General features: G+C 37.4%; 1 protein-coding gene across 1 annotated transcript; it reads left to right on the top strand.

Moving 5' to 3' along the window:
* Nucleotides 1–7,117: 7,117 nt before the first annotated feature.
* LOC143570998 (CST complex subunit CTC1-like) lies at nt 7,118–11,827 on the top strand. Its single transcript, XM_077056513.1, has 14 exons — nt 7,118–8,182; nt 8,265–8,383; nt 8,472–8,546; nt 8,632–8,710; nt 8,799–8,861; nt 8,948–9,199; nt 9,275–9,379; nt 9,462–9,740; nt 9,823–10,095; nt 10,180–10,626; nt 10,709–10,800; nt 10,870–11,156; nt 11,231–11,556; nt 11,645–11,827. The coding sequence occupies exons 1-14, from the start codon at nt 7,127–7,129 to the stop codon at nt 11,825–11,827; spliced, it is 3,636 nt and encodes a 1,211-aa protein (XP_076912628.1). The 5' UTR covers nt 7,118–7,126.
* The last annotated feature ends 11,844 nt before the right edge of the window (nt 11,828–23,671 follow it).

Below are 23,671 nucleotides of genomic sequence, written 5' to 3'. Positions count from 1 at the left end.
GTCCACCTACGGATTAGATTAAAAAGTTTGATTTATGACTTTTAAATACAATATTTAAATGGGTGAAGTACACACAAGGGTATTTTGGATATGTAAATATTCAGTTATCTCTTCTCTCATTCAACAATCAAATCAAACTTCAAAAGATTCATTATCTCACCTTTATTATATTCTCATTTCTATCTCTGCATCCATCACATATCATTCTCTCTTTTCTCTCTCTCTCATACATAAGGGCATCTCTAACGGTGAGGTTTTGGGTATTTTGAATCATAGGTGACTCCTAGGTGGAAGAGAGAGAGGAGAAGAGAGTGAAAAGAGTTTGGAATTTCAATATGGTTTGTAAGGTGTGTGTGAGAGGGTGAAGCAGTGAGAATGGAAGGAGAGAGAATATGAGTGGATGATTAGGATGGTTGGATTTCAAACCATGCCTAAAGCATTGGAGATGCTCTAAGAATTCAATTTCAAGATATGAAAATTCAAATTTAAGATCTAAACAAATTCAAATCGATCACATACCATCTTCAAGGTTGACCACCATCTCAGCCTATGAATGAGAATTGCAACTTGCAACGTATATTCTCTCCGGCAGCGGCAGCGAAGTCGTTGGTAAGGAACAACATCAACAAACTTCACCGCCACAAGAAGCTTGTTTCAGACACTGCAAAAGGATGTTCCGACGGTGGTGTTGATCCGCTCCTTGGTGAAATCATCATCAAATCACTTAGTTATTATTTATCACCAACAACCGACGAGAAATGTTATTTGAAAGTTTATATGCTTTAAATTAGCATTCAATTCCTTTTTTTATTTGTCAAGTTACAGATATGCTAAATTATCATTTTACGTAATTGTCAATTTGTCATTTACACCTTTAATTAGCATTGAATTTATTTATTTTGTTAACTTTCGGTAGGCTCCATTTTTTATTTATTATATTACCTTTTATTAGTTTTTTTTATATTAAGACAATAATTAGTATTGTAATCCTTTTTTTTTTGTCATTTAAATTTAAAACACTTTGTTATTACTTTCTCATTTAAATATGTTTATATATATATATATATATATATATATTTACATATTTTTAGATAAGTAATAATTGTTTTAACTTTAAAAAATGTAATTTTAAATAATTTTACATATTTTTAAACATGTAACAAAGAATATTAGGTAACATGTTTTTTAAATGTGTAAAAAAAATTATTATGTTTACATATTTTTAAATAATATTACATAACATATTTATGAATATGTAACGTAATATTTTAGGCTATTGTTAACAAGTATTTATTTAAAAAACTTTACATGTTTTTTAAATATGTAACAAATTTATTTTGTTTACATATTTTTAAATAAGATTACAAATTAATTTACATTTATAAAATAAAGGTTACAAAATGTTACTTTTATATATTGCAATAATATATTAGTTTACATTTTTAAAATAAAGGTTAAAAATGTTGCATTTATAAAATTACAATATTATAGAAATTTGTTTCATACATATCACATTTATTATTACTTATGATTAAATGCCACAATGTTAATGTTTATTAAATTCTAAGTATAACTTAATAAAACAAAAGTAATAATAATCCACAAGTATGAATTTACATTTGTAAAATAAAATTCGTAAAATGTTACTTATAAAAAGGTTATAAAGTGTTATTACGCAATTTTTATTTACATTAAAATCAATTAATAATTATATATGTTCATTTAAATTCAATTTATGAACAATACTTAGTAATAACTAATTATAATTATGAATAATCGTTATAAATAACAAATTGAAAATAACTTAAAATATTGAATGCATTGCACTTTGATCTAAATAAATTGTATCGACGGATGAATGTAGAGAGAGATGAGAAATGATTGTGGAGAGGGGGTTAACAAAAGTTTATTGAAAATAACTTAAATCGAATCAACCTTTGTCATTTAAATATGTTAAGTTTTTTAGTGGTGTGTTTTATAGAGTCCAACCTTTCTTGGGAACATGAACTATACTTAAGTATTGCAAAAATGTTGCACATGCAAACAAATGTGATATAAGGGGCCTACAATACAAATAGTTAAAAATCATAACATAAACATGTACGAAACACTTAAAAAAATTATTTGTGATAAAAATATAATTTAATATATAAAAACATAAAGTTAAAAAACCCATTTTTAATTAAGTCAAAAGTGAAAAATAATGTCAAATTCATGAGAAAGGGAGAGAGAGCAAAATGTCCAGATAAAATAAAAATAGAAAACTCTTCATTAGTAGATCTAAAGAGAGATGGAAAAAAGTATGTTAATTGTTATTTGTACTTTTGAAATATAAAATAAAGAAAGAGAGCAGTCAATATTACAAGATTAAAGTTAAAATACCTTCTTGCCCTTATCACTATAATATGAATAAGTAAAAGATGTGTGATGTGGATAAATGTTAGCCACTATATGAGTTTTTAGGGTTTTCTTAACTCATTAGAGTTTTCAAATTATACATTCCCTACATATATACGGGAGATTTCAAATAAGAACCCCTTTAAGTTTTAAGAACTCGAAAGAATTCAACGTAACGTTTTTTTTTAAAACTTTTTTTTACACATGCGTAATATATGTAGGTTACATATACGTAAAAAAATTATAGAATTTTTTACGCACCGAGTCGACTTTTTACACATGTGTAACAGACGTAAAAGTTAGTGTAACCACTTACATCTTTATTCTCTCTCATACTTTGATTTTTTTTTTGTCACATTTAGGATATGTTTGGTTGGAGGTAATAGAATGAAGGAGAAATGGAATGGGAGAAGGAATGGAATGGACAAGGGAATGAAATAGATCATTACCATTCCTTTGGCTTGTTTGGTTAACCTATAGGAATGAAATCAATTATTAATTTTTATTGTTTGGTATCCAAAAAAATTGTAGAAATGAAATAGAAATAATAAAAACACTTATATCTCAAAATACTTTTTAACAAAAAAAAAACACCCTACAATAGCGACGGTGGTAGCTCCAGCGACGAAAATGGTGGTGGCGGTGGCGATGGTGGCGGTGGTGGTCGTGTCAGCAGAGTTGGTGGTGGTGCCAATGGTAGTGGTGGTGGTTGTTAGGTGGTAGTGTTGTTAAGAAAATATGGTGAAGGAGGAATGGAATGAAAAAAAAAGAAGGTGGTGGGAAGGAATGGGATTCCATGTGTAATGGATGATTCCATTCCATTGAGTAACCAAATACCATTTTTTTCATTCCCACTTAATAAATCATTCCATTCCTATTGCCATTCCTGCATACCAAACACTACCTTAATCTCAACCACATATTACAATCCATTTAATTAAATGTGTGGCCTATAATGGAGTTCTTAAGTTCTTACAACTCAACATGGTTCTCAAAAGATTCCTCTCATATATATATATATATATATATATATATATATATATATATATATATATGTATGTATATATATATGTATGTATATATATATGTATGTATATATATAGTATGTATGTATCTTTATAAACCTATATACTTTTGTACTAATAATGCTATACTAAATATTTTCACTTAAAGTATAAATACATTTATTAAACCAATAATAATAATAATAATAATGATAATATTAATAATAATAATTCTTTTTAATACTTAAATTGCTTATAAAATTTTATGTGAACATCTTAACGATCCCAAGTCTATTATAACCTATCTTTATGCTTTCGTTTTTAGTTCGTTTAGTTTGTTTTAGATATTCATTTTGTTTATAATTAGAACAAATTGTCGGGACTTCTTGCGGGACCAACTAGTTTGCCTTAATCGTTATCGTCGTCTTGTTACCCTATTCCTCATTCCATGTGAGTTTTTCGTAACCCCGTTTTAACGCTTTTAATATCTTTGGGGTGTAGCATGTCACAAGTTTTTATTTCGTTAGTTACGAGCTTGTTTACAAACCGGTTCTCATTTATTGTACATGTTAATATTATTCTTGCATATTGTTTATGATTATATGTGAACTTGCTTGCAACGTGTTTACAATTTTTATGGTGGAAGTTACGCAAACGTATACGCATAGCAGGAGGGTCCACAGGACGTACTTGCGTCGTCTAATGTTACGACTTCGGTTGTTTCGTAAGGTGGTTCTTATTTCCCATGTTACTACGGCTTCGGCTAAAGGAATGGAAGTACGACACTAGCTGAATTCATTTACTTTAAGTTTGAATATTTATTGCATGACGATCATTGAATCGCGCATTTTTATATATATGCATATACACTAAAAACTTATAAAAAATCACTAACATAATTGTTGACAAATATATTATTTTAAATGTGCTACAGATTGAATCGATGGTGCGCTAAGGATGAATATAACTATTATACCTTAGGTTATATAAATAAAAGAACTTATGTTATTCGATGAAGTGTTTAGTTTATAGTTTCCTTTTTATTCATGAACAATTTGTGTACTTGTGATGATATGAAATGAAATAAATATAATTATTGTCACTTTAATAACATTACGAGCTTATGAGTGATCTATACGTTACACCCGAGCGTATTCTGCTTAAAGCCGGGGGTGTTACAGATTGGTATCAGAGCCGTAACCATAAGATAAGTTGTTATACGTAACGACCTAGTATAGTTATAGTTTATTTTAGGGCCCCAAATTACATGTATACCCTATGTGTTATGTGCCCCGCACTTTTATTTATATTTCATTTATACTCTCGCAATTATATTATGGCATTTTATAACGTCGCATATACACATACACACACAAACTCAAAGGCTTATGCCTAAACAAATTTTTTTTTATAATCTTTTGGATTTTTTTACGATTTTGTGATGTTCAATTCATGTTTCGATATACAAATTTTTCAACCCCCTTAAAGATGGTTTTACGTGACAGGCATGTAGTAACTGGAAGAGGGACACACTTTTTTTCGAACCCTTGACACCAAGGATAAGCAATGCGTATAAATCTCAATCAAACACGGAACCCGGTTGCTTACCTGGAGGGTTCGAAAAGGGCCCTGAAACTTATTAAGCCAAAACATACCACACCAAACGTCATAAAACCACAACTTTAAGTCGTCAAACATAACCATTTTCCTTTGTGAATAGAAAATGATTGCACTCCTACGCTTATATTGCATACAAGTCATGGTGGTTCATGCGACGTATGATTACTAAGTCTCAATTGTTTATCCTGTGGTTTTAATTGAAAAGTTCAACAAGTCATGGTGACACATGAACACTTGAATTTTTCAATTCGATTTCTTTATGAGTATTAAGTTGTATTTGAAAAATCATGGTGATGCATGAATATCCTAATTTCAATTAAATATAATTTTCATGTGGTTTTAGTATTATGAAATTTTTATATTTATTTCAAATGGTTTAAGTATCTTACTCATGGAAATCTTTACTCGATAACTCATACACGTATTATTCTTATGTCTTTTAAGCATGTCTTCTCGTTTCCCTCGTCGTCCCGCAGGAAACTCCAGCCGCAAGATGACAGCCCAGATCACTAAGCAACTGGCTGCTGTGCTCCCAGGAATAGTGGCTCAAATGCATCAAACCATTGCTTCCAATTCGAACTTAGCTACTTTGGGTTTGAGCTCCAACTCTTATCGCTATAAGACCTTCACCGATGCAAGATGTAGCTTTTGATTGAGAGACCATTTTTGTGTATAAATTTGTAAGGTAATGGTTTATAATGAAAGTGAATATGGATTTGAGAATGAAAAACACCATTTGCCCCACGGTGGATGCCAAACTGTTTTGGTCAAAAATCATAGAAGGAATAATTGAACAACTTAGTGAAGTGAGGTAGTGTGTTTCTCGATAACAAGCTAAGTAAGTGAGGTAAAAGTAAAGGTGAACACATCGATGTAAGGAGGAAAAACCAAGGATCCTGGTAAGGATCTTCAGAAAAAAAACCTCGGGAAGAGAAAACTATCTCCTGCCTCAATTTATTAATGTAAAAAGTGGGTTACAACTCGAGAACTGATTGTGAACGATGACTAGAGTGCAAATGTAGTGCAGTGGGTGGAAATGATGTGTCCTTTAACGTTCACAACAGCCCCATTATATATAAATAAAAAATAACAAGAAGTCCTATAATTCCGGGAACCCTAGCCGACATTGTTGTATAGCGACTTAGTCTTCATCCCACGTGCATTTTAGCTGCTTCTTCGAGCTTTTAGGTAGAATTAGTTAGCTAGCCGTTGCAAACCGTTATTCTTTAGAGTAACCTGCAAGCATACCATAAGTAACACAAGTATAGTTGGTTAGTTTAGGATCCCGCAGCTAGCTAGGAATCCGAGCTATCAGGATCACTCTTGGAATAAAATGATCACTAACATAATTTACCTTGTAATTTCATATAAATACAATTTCAACTCAAAAACAACCAAAAAGTACATTAATAAACACCACACATGAACACTGGTCGAGTTAAATAGAAAGTTTGTACTTTGTATACAAAATTAGTCGATTACAAAATATGTAAATAAACTAACATAGTAACATTGGATTTGCATGATACAAAATTGATTGATTAACGAATCGTCATTGTGTTTACTTGTTTTAGTTAAAAGTCATTTTATAGACTGCAAACAATTTCAAAAATCTCTTAGATTTAAAGTCGGTTTGACAGTTTAAACTAACATGTATTTATTCCTTTTGCTTTTGACACTTTTGGTTTCCTCGCGCCTGAAGTTGTGGAGCTACTTACCCGTGTTCAGCGGGTCATGCATAGTAATGTTATGACTCCAAGATCAGCAAATATAGTTTTTAAAAGATTGGGTTTTGCGATTCAAAAATGGGTAGCGGCGCAGCTTGTTGCCCGCTTGCCTTCTGTTTCGATGTAATCCAATAAACAATTAATACGGCAATTATTGTTTTTAATGTCAAAAAAAAAAAACCTATATTTAAAAAAAACGACGATACGATGCTATAGGAAACTGTTCTAAAATACCTGACTTTAAATGCCTATTGCTTTACGAAAATCCAATTTAACCGGAACTTACCTGTTTATAAAAACATTGAAAGTTACTTCTCCTGTATACAATTTTTTCAAATTAACATATCTGAGTTGAGTTGGAACCCCCCATTTTCATCCATGGGAGAAGAACCCACTTCGCTCTCCGACTTACTCCGCCGTTGCCGCCCATTCTCCGCCGCTTCCTTCCTCCCGTCCGGCCACCGGAACCCTAACCCAAACCCACAAAACCAAACCCATCACACGTCTTCCAACCCACAAGACCCAAACACTCCCAAAATCCTAAAACCCATTCACTCCAAACCACTAATCGGAACCCTAACCCTAACCCACACCACACCTTCATCCACTTGCCCCAATTCATCCTGCCTCAAATTCTCCGACGACACCGCCACCGTCTGCTGCGACATTCAAAATCTTGATCTTCAAATTATCGGCCAAAGAATCAAAATCCTTGCATTCAATTTCATACCGGTAAAACCCAATTGCGGGTATTTAGAAATCATCAAGTGGAATCTTGACCCAGTTGAAATAATCAATAAATCAATTAATAAACCCAATAGTTTTAATGGGTTTTATTTAAACTCTGTAGTTCCTACATACCAACATGCCATTATCCCTCGTTGTTTAGTTTCCGGGTTATTAAGTTCGGTTAGTCCTGTTACTAATGTTCCATGTACCGCCACGAAGACCGGTACTAAAACGCTTACTGGGTTTGTTGCGGAGGTTACGGTTTGCGAGTGTGAGTTGTGTAGTTCGAGAGACCCGGTAACGTTAGATTCGATGGGAAAAGATGGTAAAGATCATATTTTTACGAAATCCAAGATTGTTTATTTTTGTGGGGATGCGTCGGTTTGGTACCCTGTGGTTTCGAGATTGGTTGGAAGGACGGTGTCGGTTTCGGGTATGAAGAAGAAGATGGTTTTCCTTGGAGAAGGGAAGTCTTTGATGATGTATGTGACCACAGAGAAAGCTGTTATTCATTTTCCGATGTGTACGGGTAAAACCATCATTAATGGAAGGAATATAGATACTATGAATCCTTCCAGTGTGTACACTGGAAGTATCACTGCCACATACATGCAGGGAATGGTTGTTGAATTGGATCAGAAAGTGTTGGTTTTGCTTACAGATAACCAAATCTCAATGCCGCACGGTTTAAGAATTGGTGCGATTGTATGTGAAGTGTAATGTAGCTTCTTATTGTACATTGTTGATGTTCTAGTTTTTTTTATATATGGATGTTTCATGGTGTTAGGTAACCGTGAGAAACTTCCATATCGAGGATCCCAAATTCACATGGACGAAAGTAATAATATTTGGATCGTGTTATAAGACTAGTATCCGTGTTAATGTTTTTTCTCCAATTGAAAGTGGGTTAGTAGCTTTCAGTTGGTATCATATGTTATGACAAGTAATTACAACTTTAATGGATTTTACGAATATATGTTTTTTTGGGATGCAGATGCTATCAAGTCATACAATCACGAAGCCTTCTTAGGAAGTTTATCGAATCACTTCAATTTTCAGCTAGATTATGGTAGTAGTAACATGTGAATTTAATATTAATGTATATCCGCCATTTTTGGTGTTTAGTATGCTGTGCTCATAAGCTTTTATCGCAGGGTGTTACTTGCAATTTCATCCATGAGGAAAAAGTTTGCTGGAGTTTTATCCGAGATGGAGATCTTAGGATCAAAACATGTAATTAATATCATTTGATTTCACATAATTATAAATGAATTAACAAACTTTGTTTTAAGCTGAAACATGCATTCATAAACTTTTGCAGATGGAAGGATTGGTTCAGAAATATTGCAGTTCATGTTTACCTTTATCGGTCTTCCGGTTTCAGGTATAATCTTATTAAATATTATCAAAGGGAACAATAAATTTGTAATTAATTTGTACAAACTCTAAAAAACATGTTTGGTTTGACAGCATGGAGTTCTCTCGGAATATTGTTTGCATGACTTATGTGGCTGCGGGAAAGAAATTGATTACGATGCCCCAAAACTGGTTGTGCCAATATCAAATTTCATCAGTCAGTGTGAAGATTTGTTTATAAAAAATTTATATGACACGAACCATAAATATAGTAGTATAGTTTGTGGAGGGAAGTCTCATGAACAACCGATTAGGAAAATATTGAAAAGTGAAGATATGAACATTGTTTTGCTTGGAAATTTAAAGGTTAGTTAGTTTTTCAATCTCTTGTAATATGTCTTTAGGAATTTTTTTTAGATATTTTTCGTTTCGTGCGTGTAGATTTCCGAATACTCAGGAAAATTACAGTTAGTTGACGCGACTGGCTGCATTGATGTTGTTATACCTGATCTTTCATCCGTTTGGAGCATTAAGGACATATATGAGGTAACTGTTATTCTTATAATGTGTTATTTTAACTAATCTAGAATATGTTGATTAATTACATTCTTATTATGTGTTCTTTCAGTTAAACGAGTTTAGTGTTGTAATGGAAGGATTTTCTCGAGATTTGAAACATTTGGAATTACTCGATCATGAGTCTTATACGTATGGAAATATTTTCAATCATTTTCGTTTATCGGAGAGAAAAAAGATTAATATTTATATTCATTGCTATATGAAAGATGCAAAATCAAGAAATCATATTTTACATCCTAGTGTTGATATGGAGGAGGATTTGAAGGAGTTTGAAAGTGGATTATTCCACCTAATTTTATTAGCCCACAAATTTCCCATACAACAAAAGGTATGTTTTAATGTTTTATAGTCAAACCGATAACAATTACTCGTAATTTCTTTTGTTAATACGAATTCAATGTTAATTTCAGTTTCCCAGTGATTATGCGGTTTCAAACAATTCAAGCGTATATGCTGAGGTCATAATTTTCCCTTGGAATTTTGTCCTTCATAATGATATAGATTTGATTGATTCCTATCATGATGATAAGCGGTGTGATCTAAGCTCTCAACATGAATTTCCATGTACTGTTGACTTTTATGGTGAAAAGCCATCAGTCAACTCGGGTGACTTGTTACATTGCACAAGAGCTGCAAAGAAGGTGCTTCTAGAGTTCAAATCTGATAGTTTCTGGAAATTTGAGGTTAGCCATAAATATCCATCAAGACATCAACTTTGACTAGTCAAACAGACAATTTTATTTCTTACACTATGACGGTTATTGCAGACATTGAGAATTGGCAGTTATTACTTGATAAAGCATCACCACAAAGGTCTTGTGTGCACCACAAAAGACTTCAATAAAGCATCTGTGGATTCCAAATCACATTTCTGGAACGTCTCGTTCTCTGCTGATGTGGCGGGTCCCGCCACTGCTCGATCCATTTACTTACATCTGTCTGTTGACCATTTAAGCTTTTTAGAAGTCAAACTCAAAGAACTGAAACAGGATCTCATCAAGCCAACTAACTCAAGCCAAGTGGCGAGTGCATCACCGCCATTGGGGGCCTTTAATGTAAATTTGCCAACCGGGAGTTTATTATTCGTGCAAGGACGTGTGATGGCTGTTCATACCTCTGGTCAAAGTCGTCCTTTGGCCCGGGCCCATCCTCGTATTGGTCATAGAGTAACAACCACTAGTCTCTGTATTCATGTTTTAGTCGACCATAACATGGTACTTGCTAATTATCTTTTATTATTTTTTATTCTGTTTTATTTTTCCTTAAATTATTTTCTCATAAGTTTGATCATTTCAGGTGAAGATATACAGCAGCTTAAGCGAACACAGTTACCCAACTGGATTTGGACCGGGCGTCAAAGCTAACTTTCACCGTGTTCTTTTAACAGCGTATGTATCTTTTAACCCATTTTTTTGCATCATTTAATAAATTTGAAATATTTATACATCTTATATTAGTGAAGGGGGTATGCTTAAGTTGATACCCGCATCTTTCATTGAAATCGACTCTATAATCATTGACGACAACCAATGTAACAACGAGAGCGATATTACATCTGTTAAATCAGTTGAGGGGACCGCAACCTCGTTATTAGCGGGCCCTACAGATTTAATTTCTGAAATGGCGTGTTTCTCTGTCCATAAAAAGGTGCGGCTCCATTGCAAGGTTGTGTCGGTTTATGTTTTGGTTATGGAAAAGCACAGTGACTCTCGCGTTGACTTTCCACTTGCTGGTTTCATAATGGGTATGCTTCTCTGTTGTTTGGACATATTTGTTCTTTTTGGATGTTAAGGTTTATTAATACGTTCATGTTCACAGATGATGGATCGTCTTCTTGCTGTTGTTGGACTGATACGGAGACGGTTTTGACTTTTTTAGGTTCTCGTGAATGGGCGCCACACAAGCGTTCCAAAACGAGCTTACATAAAGCAAAAAGGAAGAAATTAGAGGCGTGCGGTGACACTATGTCTCGACTGAGTACTATTTTAAACCAGAATGGCAGAATTGTAATTAAGAACGGGTCGGTAGCTGATTCTTCGTGTTTGGATGCTGTAATGTCGGTGGATTCAGAGATTGTGGTTAAAGAATCAGATGAACAGTTTCTCAAGGGTTTAATACTACAAGTATGCTCCGGTAACAGTTGGGTGAGAGAGACATGATAAAGTTTTGTCACTTTTTATAATATTTCAAGTGAATAGGTGTTTGATATTATTATTAATTTTTGTTTTGCAGAATGTGGTTGGTAGTGTGATGGATTCAGAAGGTCTGAATCAGATAGTGGAAGAGGTACAAAGGGTAGACATGATGATGAAGCTGCCACAGCCACTTGTAAATATATGGGCTTCTGAAGTTTCACATTTGGATAATTTGAATGAAGGAAGAAGCATTCTTCAAGAACTTCTGAAATCTGAATGACTGACCAACTCAAAAAAGGTGGAAATCATGAAAATAGGCAATGTATATAAACATTGGGTGGGTTGGTATAAGAGAGTTTATGAAAGAAAAAAGCATGATAATTGCACTTTGTACTTGATTTTTTTAACACTAAAATGGATGTGCTGATTAATATTTATTCAAAAGCTTAGTTATAAACAAACATTGTTTGGGATTCAAACCTGTAATTGTGCAAAAGCAGAAGGCTAGAGTTTTATCCAAATGAACAAAAACTCTAGGTCCTAACACGAGTGGATCTAACAATGCTTGGATCAACTGAGCTTAGTGCTAGCGGAAATCACACTAAGCCACCTAAGTGGTCTCGGATCTTGAGATGTTATTTTCGGGTAGAAATGGAGAGAGTAAGAAAGAAAGTTTTGCAAAAGGTTTTCTATTAATCAACAATGAACAAGCACTGCACTTCTCATGGCATGCTTCCTATTTATAGGGAAGCATGCATGAGAAGTAAGTCACATCAAATGCCCAATGGGCTTTACAACATTATTTCTCTTGAGCTTATTACATTTAATATTAACAACTAAAGCCCAAAACATATAATTACAATATAAAAGACTAAAATAAAATGGGACTAACAAAAACATTTTATGAAACTTGATATAAAGACAGTTAAAGAATACACTAAAACATCTAAACAGATGATGAACATTGAACACCACTTATGGAGTGTTTTTTTTTATTCCAATAAAAAGTGTTAAAAATAAATTTGAAGTTTGAGTGCACTGCGTGCGGTTTTCGTCCCTGTGGTTTCATTTCACTTGCAATTAAACCCGGCCCCACTAACCTCGTTAAGCCTGGTCGTCAAAACCCATCAGCGTGCCCCTCATGTGAGGCAGTTTTGTCCTTTTTTCCCCAAATATATCCCAGCCCCTCAATGAGGGGGCTTGCGAATTACGGTTGGGGTTTATTTGGGGAGAAAAGAGACAAGACCACCCCTCACGTGAGGGGCACGCTGATGGGTTTAACGACCAAACTTAACATGGTTAGTGAGGTCGGGTTTAATTGCAACTGAAATGAAACCACATGGACTAAAATCGCAAATTTAAAACTATTGGGTTAAAACCACATAATTGGAAAAACCACATGAACCTTGAAGTTTATTATATCCAGACTTTGAAACTATCAAATGAATTGAAAGTTGTAATTAGTTTTGACTTTAAAAAACTATGTTAGGTTTGTACATAATATAAAGTGACAGCAAGGTGGGCAGTAGTGTTGTCAATGGTGGTGGAAGTAGTTGCAACAAGTAGGCAATGGCGACTTCATTAACGCGAATGTGGAGCACAGGTCATGTGCTGATGTGATGGCGGCGTTGACGATAACGGAAGTGACAAGATATTCGAGTAATTCTGGTTGAATTATTATATGAATGTTCAGTTTTATTCACTTGAATGAAGGACATTTATTCTGGTTTTATTTTTGGGTCAGAAATTTCTTCATAGCAATTAAGGGAAAAAGACCATACTACACCTCAAGCAACTGTTTCTAAAATCCCTTGGCAAAAATTATAAAATGCATATTTTATATATAATATGGTGCAAATTCAAAATAATATAAACAGATTAAGTTCATACATTTGATATAAACTAAATAATGCTTAAAAGATAGAAACTGTAACAAGAACGAAACCAACAGATGAAGAAAGCCGATCGTTCATAACAGCATTGTAACGTTTATCTTCGATATGGGCGCTTCAGTTTAAGAAGATGCGAAACACCTGCAACGACATGAAGCCGGCCATTCGGAACACCTGTTTTCCCAAGAGCATTTCCATCTTTGTCCAACAACACAAAACATGGAACATACTTTATGTCATGTAGAAGCTGCAATCAAACCAAATTGTGAAACCACATCAGGAGTCACAGAGAAAAACTACAAAAACTAGTTTGATCTAGGGGAGTAAACGAGCCGAGCCCGAGCTCAACTAGGCTTGAGTGCGGCTTGTTTTGGCTTACGGGAGCTCAAGATCAAGTCGTTTATTACTTATTAATTAACAATTAATTCACATATGTTTTTAATTATTTTTATATATTTTGAGAAAAATCTTAAACAAGCCTAAGCTCGGGTCGACCTGGTGTGATACCTTTTTTTTTTCAACAAGCCAAAAGCTCGGGTACCTTAAACAAGCTAAGGCTCAAGCTCGGCTGTGCAGTACGAAATTAATATGTTGAAGTCCAAAATATGTCAAATAAGTATTCACAAAGCTCGTTAAGGCTTGTGAGCCTAAACGAACTTGCCAAACAAACCTTAAGCTCGGGCACAATAACTAAACGAGCTTCACTTGAGGCTTGGGCTCGAAAAAGCTCGGCTCGCTTCAAGCTTTTTATTGATCCGAGCTCGAGTAGCCACTAATTACTTGAAAAATTAATATCTTTGCAGGCCGAGTCACAGCGACATTTCATCAAACAGTTGGCGTGCATTGTTACGAAAACAATATTACATACCTCAGGCAACCATTTATCATTCTCCGCATCCGCCATAACAATATTCAACCAGTCAGCATTCTTATTCTCCACATGCCCAACAAACTCCACCATCGAATTACAAAGACTGCACTTGGGTGAGTAGAATTCAATCACCGTAGCCTCTTTCCCATTAGCCAACGCTCTCTGTTCCAACTCCCCTTGATCTTGCACGCTCAAACCCGTCTTTGATTTCGAGATTACTGGTGAAAATTGAGGTGGGTTTATGGTTAGGGGTTTTGAGACGGAGTCAACGAGTGTTGACGCTAGAGAGGTTAGGGTTTGGATGGATTTGAATAGCCATGGAGGTTCTGAAGAGCAGGAGTTTATTATTATTATTATTATTATGGGTTGGATTGATATCCCATGGCCATTTTAAGCAGAATAAAGGGTGTTTTGGAGGAGTATTACTACCACCCATTGGCTTCGAATTGCTTCCAATTTGATTCATTACTGGTTGCAATTGATAAGACAATGACAAACATGAGACATTTAAATGGGCTGGGTTTAAGGGGAGCCCAAATCAACACATTTAAATGGTAAACTGTTTTCTTTGGCGTTTATTTATCAACAGAAAGAATCCTGTTCATCAGTGAGTAGTTCTAGAGGTGCAAAAATTCGATTGGCTACCGGTTAATATGCTAACTGATTTTTTTTGGCAGGAATTAACCGGTTAGAGGAACGGTTTTGACTGGTTAGAACGAACCATTTAACCGGTTAATAACCGGAAAAAACTGGGTTTTAATAAAATAATAATTAAAAAAATCGGTTACCGGTTCGGTTAACCGGTTTTGAAATAAATAATATAAACCGGTTACTAACCGACGGTTAGGATTGGACAGGTTAGTAACCGGTTACAATTTCGGGTACGAACCGGTTAGAAACCGGTTAACCGGGTTCTGTGTGCACCTCGATCAATTAGAGGTGTACAAATCGGGTTTTTCAAATACCTGGGTTCGGGTAACCGGGTATTGATAATACCCGGGTTAGGTTCGGGTCCGGGTATTGTCTCTAAAAGCCATACCTAATGCATCGTGTTCGGGTCGGGTATAGAACGGGGTATTGTAAAACCGGGTATTTGAATATCCTATTTTCGGGTATTGAAAAACCCTATTTTGGGTTTTTTATGGGTTTTTTTCGAGTATAGATTGAATTTTTTTAGGGGTTACAAATTTTTGGGGTATTTTTGGGTATTTTTAAGGTCTTTTTCGGGTATAGATCGGGAATTTTAAAACCCCCGTTTCGGGTATTGGAAAAACCCGGTTCCGGGTATGGAACTGGTTCCGGTTTTCGAATATTACCGGGTATAAATCGGGTCCGGTTCCAGGTACGGGTTTTTGTACTGAAATGCATACCCTATCCGTACCCGACGTGTAGGGTCGGGTACGGGTTTGGGTATTAAAAACCGGGTATAATTAAAAACCGGGTATAACAAAAACCGGTTTCGGACATTGTTGTCGGGTCCGGTCCCGGGTTTGGGTTTTTTGTGCACCTCTACTATCAGTAACTTGAGACATCGTGGGCTGATTTGGTTTCTATGGTTTGTTCATTTTGTGAGAAAGTTGAGGAGGAGGTGGATCATATGTTCTTTATGTGCGATTTTGCGGTTGACCGGTTATGATTTGGGAATGGTTTTGATCTTGGTGTGGTATTTCTTGGGTTACTACGCTTAACATGTTCTTTATCAGTGACTTGAGCTCGGGGGTGGTGAAAGAAACATTTTTGAAGAATCTGGTAGGCTCGAAACACTTGGGTTTTTAGGTGGGATATTTGTACGCCAGGCAGGACGTTTGTGGCCCGAAAGATTGATTCCTTTAATTGGTTGAGAGCTAGAGTTCATTTTGATAGTTGATTGGTGGTTTTCCTTGTAATTATTTTCCTGGTCTCTCTACAGATTTTTTTACATACACTGTTGTTCCAAAAAAACACACTTATCTATATCTATACTATATATAATGAGTGAGAGATGGACAAATTAAAACGTTTGCTTTTAAGTAAAATACAACATTTAATACATAAGTTCCAACCTAACAAAGCATCTAGATAAAAACAATATAGTCTTTTGAATGATAACATCATGTGCAGTTTCAAATCATTAAATATAGTTATAATTTTACTTTCTTAACTTTAATTAGCTAAAGTTAGACAATACTTAGTTACTTACAATTATGACTCTTAATCTTTTACCTATATACTCTTTTTATTTTCACTTTTAACCCAATTTTCCCTACGAAATTTGAACGGTCATAACTTTTTTGTACGTTAAATTTTTTTTATAAAACATTACACCATAAAAACGAGCATTTTATTTTCATTAATTTGAGTATCATATTGCTATAATTTTTTCAGTTAAAAATAAACTACATTTTACGTATGGGTGTTTGCGGTCTGGTTTTGATAGTTTTTAAATTAAATCGTGGGCCAAACCGTTAGTAATGATTTTTTGTCGTCGAAAAGCGAAACCACCCTGTTGAAAGTTTTAAAGAAAAAAAATCGTGAAATCAAACCAATGACCGGTTTGAACGGTTTCACGATTTCAAACCGAACAATAAACACACATAAGTCCGTTTCCCGCTGCATCGTGTGAACGCCCACCTAGTAATCATTCAAGAGAGAGGGTTGTTTGTCAGAATAAATTCTACAATATTGTAAAAATAAGTGCGACTTCCTAGAACAAATAAATATCTATAAAACAAGTGTCTTCAACATTTCATGATTAAAACAATAACTAGATTAAAATGAGCAAAGAAGTTGCAAAAAGCAGATTAAGCCTAAAGGATTATTTTGAGAGAGAACAAGGTAGATTAACCAAACAGGTTCGGCATGTAATATGATTTCTTTTTTTATGGAATTTCAGCAAATCAAACACCCTTTTTATTTTTTAAATCTAGTTCTAGAAGAGAAAATTAAGAAGAAAACAATTGGTTCACAATATATAATTAAGCTTTTTTCTAGAGTTTCATCTCTCACATCATACTTTTAATTAAATCATTAGGCTGAGGGGTGTGGGGGGCGCGAGAGGGGGCGTGAGTGGGGGCGCCATCCAATAATATTGTGACGTGTGGCAGAGAGAGAAACTTGATAAGATGGGTATTGGTAGTGGTGATAGCGCCCCGGGGCATGGTGTGGAGGGGCGCGAGAGGGGGCGCGAGCGGTTTTTTTTTTTTTTTTATAAATGTATTACCCAACGAATCCGGAATTTCTCAAAAACTCAATCGGAATCCGGTCAAAACCTCAACGAATCCGGTCTTCAAAAACTCAATCGGAATCCGGTCAAAACCGGAATTTCTCAACCCGGAATCCGGTCAAAACCATGGCACCTTCACTCTCTCTCCTCCTCCTCACCACCACCGTAACCTCCACCGGAATCCGGTCAAAACCATGGCACCTTCACTCTCTCTCCTCCTCCTCACCACCACCGTAACCTCCACCGGAATCCGGTCAAAACCATGGCACCTTCACTCTCTCTCCTCCTCCTCACCACCACCGTAACCTCCACCACCATCGGCGTCACCTACACTCGGTGGTTGAATTGAAGCTTTTCTGCACGAATATATATATATATATATATATATATATATATATATATATATATATATGCTGAAACATTCCCAAGACACCCAGCTTAAACCCCAACGGCTCTATTTTGCATCCCAAGACACCCCTCACGCTCAACCTGTCCCGCGAGCCTCCTGGCGCCAGCCTCGTTTTCCGCTCTCGCGCCCCTCTCGCGCCCCTCTAGCGCCCCGGTGGTGTGGCTCTCGCGCCCCGGGGCGCGAGCGAACTCCCTCTCGCGTCCTGACTAGCGCTCCGCACCCCTCAGCCTTACTCTTTACATCTTGCATACCTAAACAGAAACAGACATCTCTTACTTTTATGGCTTGTTTATTAATAAACAATGCCTTTTAAAGTGTGAAATGTATGAATTAACACGTTTTTAATTTTTAACATGAGCAAAGAACACCAGGCCCCAACTCTCAAACTAGTGTGTTGAAAAAAAGGCACAAAACGATAAATGGCAAGTGGGAACACACCGTGTGGGCCTCCATAGTCCATGCTCAATTACTCATGGTTATTTACCATTTTTAAATATGTTTTGGAGTTTACCCTTTTCTTATCTTTTTATATAAAACTAGTCAGAGACAGCCAGACACATTATAAGACAAATCGAAACATGCATGCTTGTTAAAATTAAAACTAATATTCTATGTTTAATTCCAGGGAAAAATGATGTATAATAACAATTTATTCTAATTTAAAAAAGCTACTAAAATACACTTTAATACGATGACATTGATCATGTTATGGTACATGGGTAACCAAAACTTAAAAGATCAAATACTTAAAACGACAAAAGGCTAGAAAGATTGAGGACCCCTAAAACACCCTTGACTATTTTGGCGAAACAGGTACGTATAACGTATGAAGAGGGTTATATGTGAAAACAACGTACGGACAGTCGAAAACGTCAATTCTTAATGTTTGTCTTTTTAAGGTATACTATAAATAAAAGAAAATAAAATATGATAAATATGTTTGAATGTTGATTTAAGTAAGAACGTAAGAAGAATTGTCTGTTAATGGTAGTCAATATATATAAGACGTGAGAGTCCCTTTCAAAATTCCAAAAGGAATTTCATACATAACTGCCAAAGGAATTTTTAGGCTAATAAAATACATACATAAGTTGATTACTATTCCATTTTTGATTTCATTGGTAATACATATTAAGTGTATTAATTAATAATGTTTTGTTCTTATTATTTATTAATTCAAAATCAACTTCATATATAAACTATGAAGAGGTAGGTCCCAGCAGAGCCCAGTTGGACCCGCAAGACTCACCTCAAAGAGGAACGTCTGCGCAGTTGAACCCGCAAGACTCACCTTCAAGAGGGACGTCTGCGCAAAGGGTAAACTCGCAAGACTCACCTTGAAGAGAGACGTCTACGCAGAAACCAACTGGATCCGCAGGACCCACCATGCTCAGAGACGTGACGTCCTTACGCGCAGTACGCAAGCTGTTCCCGCAGGAAAAGCCTCCCAATGGTCGACGTACTCCGCCTGTTCCCGCAGCAACGGATACTAGCCATCAGGGAAGGCTACCCGCGCAGCAAGGCTACACGCACAAGGCACTAAACTCTTAAATAATTCAGTAATGTCACCTGAAGAAGGAGTGAGCAAGCCGGGAACACTCCCGCACAAAGCCGGGAAAACTCCCGCCCAAATGAGCCAGTCCGTACGATACTGGTGAATCTTTTGTACTGTACCTGACGAGGTATGGACAAAAGATCTGACCAAAGATACGACAGCTCACTGACAACAGTACAACGAGCAGCATGCTCTTGTACCTAATGTCACTATTAGCCGCTGCCTACTCACCAACCCGTGTCATACCACGTGCATAGCCTGCAGTTGGTGGAAAAAGAATAGTACACAGCCGGCCTGGTAACTATCAGCCGCTGCCTACCCACCAACTACCAGCATGGCACGTGTGTAGCCCACAGTTGGTAGAACAGGAATACTATTCAGCCGGCTGTACCTGCTTGGAAACCTACCTTCGGCTATAAATACTCCAACACCTTGGAATGGTATCATCTTATCTCATATCTTATATCTTGATATATTACCTGATATCTGCTCTAGTCATTCTCTTAATATACACTTATATTCAAGAGCAATCTAGTCTGATTCTCACGCCGGAGGGTGGTCACAAGGAGGTACCCCCCCTTCTCAGTGACGAGCTCACGGTGTCTGTTTTGCAGGTCATCAGAAGAACCATCTTTGCCGGATCTAACACCTCGTGGGAAACATCTATTTAACCCCCAGATTATCCGTAATCTGCCCGGGGTCACTTAGTGTTTCTTCATTGGCGCCATCCGTGCATAAAAGCTAGAACTTACTCTTTCTCAGTTTTTTCAAACTCCTGGAAAGATGGTTAAGGTTACTCCGTTTCCAAGGCCAACGAGTGACCAAGAAACCCCGGTAACCACAACCCCAGCTACTGGGGGGAACACCGGCGAGCACACAATATTTACGAACACTACCCCGGTTACCCAAGCCGGGGCAAGTGCAGTAAATTTTACGAACACTACCCCGGTTACCCAAGCTGGGGCAAGTGCAGTAAATTTCTCCTTGGGATTCACCGATGCCCAGTTGGAGAGACAACAGACGAGGCTCCCCCGCCAAACACTTGAACAAGTTAAAGCGTGGGCGGAAGCACGTCAGAAGGAATTCCAAGCTGAGCTGGACGAACGCTTACGTTCCATCCAACAGGCTGACGAATTTGGAAGCACTCGACAACAGCTCAACATGAGCAGTGAGTGCAAGTACTCGGATGATGATCAGGAGGAATCCGACACCGACGCAAACCCTCGCCATAGGGCGAAAGGGAAGCGTAAGGAAACGGATTTCCAGCCGAGAAGGAATTTCGAAAAAACCTTCAAACCGAGGAACGTGGGGGGAAACCCACGTGACTTCTCCAAAACCTTTAGACCAACGGCTGCAAATGCGGGAACGTCCAAGTTTGCAAGGGACATTGCGGAAGCAATCGCCCCGAAAAGTGCCAAACAGATGTCCAACATCGGCACTTATGATGGTATATCCGACCCAGACGATCATTTGAACAGATTCATAGCGGGGGCAACCGTCAGCAACTGGACGGAACCCACGTGGTGTTATATGTTCCAGAAGACGCTGGTTGGAGCAGCCATAGCGTGGTTCGACCGTCTACCGGTCCACCACATCTACGATTGGGCAGACTTCCAACAGAAGTTCAGCCAACACTTCAGTCAACAAAGAAAGTACACTGAAGAGCAATGGACAATCCTCAACTGCATCCGAGAGGAAGATGAGTCTTTACTAGACTTCATTACGCGCTTCAATTCAAAGAAGCTAAGTCTGGGCGCTATTAGCGAAGATCTTGTTCGCGCTGCTTTCATCCAGAGCGCGAAAGATGGCATGCCATCCACATGGGATGCCATCATGACACCAGCTAAACGCTTCGCGGAAACGGAAAAGCAACTGGGTAGAGATCTCCCCCAGAGCACATACCTCTACACCCAGAAAACAAGAGAAAACAATGTCCTTACCGCCCGACTAAACAAAAAGAGGAAGCTAGGTGTTTGGCAGTCAAGGGTAAACTTTGACACCTCATCCGGCTCGCACCCTCGTTTGGGCGGAAAGGATAACATGCGGTCGTCGAACCGGAACTCCAGATGGACGCCACTCACCAAAAGCGTCACCGAAATATTTGACATCGAGAGGCTCCCATGGCCAAAGGCTCCAATAATCCGAGAGCGTCACAACGCTGATCAGAGCAAATTCTGTGACTTCCACAGGACAAGAGGCCACGACACCGAAGAATGCTTAGACTTGAAGGACATCGTCGAAGCATTTGTCAGAGATGGGACGCTCGCACACCTCGTGGCGTATGGAATGATGAGCAGGCAATGCGTGTAGAACCCCGGTTGGGGAACACGAACGAAACTGCAGCTTCAATGTTGGAGACTACATACTGCGTAAACAACGAGATCCCGAACCAGGAGCATATCGGCTCGATGGCACTCCCATCCCAACAACATGGAAGGAAGCTCAATTACACAGTCTGCATGTAGATCAATTCCAAACTTGTAAAGAAAAGGCCCAGAGCCACTTCTAATGGAAATGATTCTCCTTATCACATTGATGCTGATGGTCTTACATTTATACTTATGAACTTTCCACACTGATATGCCGGTCTTCACCGCATACATAAGTGGAAGTAAGTCGTTGCGTGTGGAAGGCGGCAAAACCCGCATAAACACAAAAAACGGCAAACCTTCACGCAGGTCAGTTATAGGTAAAGTTGGGTCATCCCACTAAATGAAAGTGCCGGTCCTACCCGCACAAATCATGATAGAGGAAACCGAACTAACCTATTGACAACCGCGCGTCGAACGGTTAATTTAATCAAAACACTGATATGCCGGTCTTCACCGCATACATAAGTGGGGAAGTAAGTCGTTGCGTGTGGAAGGCGGCAAAACCCGCATAAACACAAAAAACGGCAAACCTTCACGCAGGTCAGTTATAGGTAAAGTTTTGTGATCCCACTAAATGAAAGTGCCGGTCCTAACCGCACAAATCATGATAGAGGAAACCGAACTAACCTATTGACAACCGCGCGTCGAACGGTTAACTTATTCAAAACACTTAGAAAATTTCTAACGAAAAGATGAGGAAAACCTCCACGCAGGTCAGATATAGGTAGAGTTTAGTCATCCTACTAAGTGCAAGTGACGGTCTTACCCGCACAATCACGAAGGAGGAAGCAAAACTTCAACCTATTATCTACCACGTTCAAAGGTTAACTTATTCAAAACACTTACAAAATTTCTAAGGAAAAGATGAGGAAAACCTCCACGCAGGTCAGATATAGGTAAAGTTTAGCCATCCTACCAAGTGCAAGTGACGGTCTTACCCGCACAATCACGAAGGAGGAAGCAAAACTTCAACCTATTATCTACCACGTTCAAAGGTTAACTTATTCAAAACACTTGGAAAATTGCTAAGTTAAACTAAAGTATGCACGAGCGAATCATATATTGTTTATGCGGCAAAACAAGTGCCAAATTAAGCTATAATATGCATGAGCAAGTCGTATAACGTTTACAAAGCAAGTCATCCAGTGAAAGTGGCGGTCCTACCCTCACAAAGATTTATATTCCATAAAAATTCAAGTATTACAAGAATGGCCGGGTATCTACCCGCCTACAAGAATATAAATCTATACAATGTAAACCTATCCTAACAGTGGGAAGGGATCTAAAGGTTCAAGCTTCAGGACCACTCCCTCCAAACCCACTTGTACCCGCACCATCAGTTGGCTGTGGCGGTTCAAGGAAGGTCTTAAGAATGGTTAGCCCATCATCAGCAGCAGCAACTTCGTTCACCTTCTCCACCACCGGATGCGGGAAGGCGGCATATTGGTTCACTGCTTGGTCATATACAGCTTCAGTATCCACATCATATAAAGGGAAGTTGGAAGGCGGGATGCCCTTCTCAACGAACCCTAGACCAAGCAGGAAGCCAGCCTTTTCCCCATCCTCATGAGAAGCGTTGAGGGCTGCGCTCATGGCATCGTCGTAAGATGTGTCCGTGAAGACTCGATGCACAACCTACAAGAAAAAATACAAGTATCAAAACCTTTTCTAAGTACAAAGAAAAGCGTAAAGACATTATGAAGCTAAGCTTACCTGCGACAACGCTTCTCGTAGAAGCCATTCCTTGGCAACCAGAGCCTCCTGGAGGGCAGCTTGAGCTTGGTTACGGGCGCGTTCGGCTTTACTTTTGTTAAGGTTGGCGA

This window comes from Bidens hawaiensis, unplaced genomic scaffold, assembly GCF_021521415.1.
Source record: "Bidens hawaiensis isolate Kalapana, Puna unplaced genomic scaffold, B.hawaiensis_p1.1 tig00025180_1, whole genome shotgun sequence".
In the NCBI taxonomy this organism is placed as follows: domain Eukaryota; kingdom Viridiplantae; phylum Streptophyta; class Magnoliopsida; order Asterales; family Asteraceae; genus Bidens; species Bidens hawaiensis.
The sequence above is the reverse complement of the archived record's forward strand: the minus strand, read 5'-3'. Positions and strand labels throughout refer to the sequence as shown.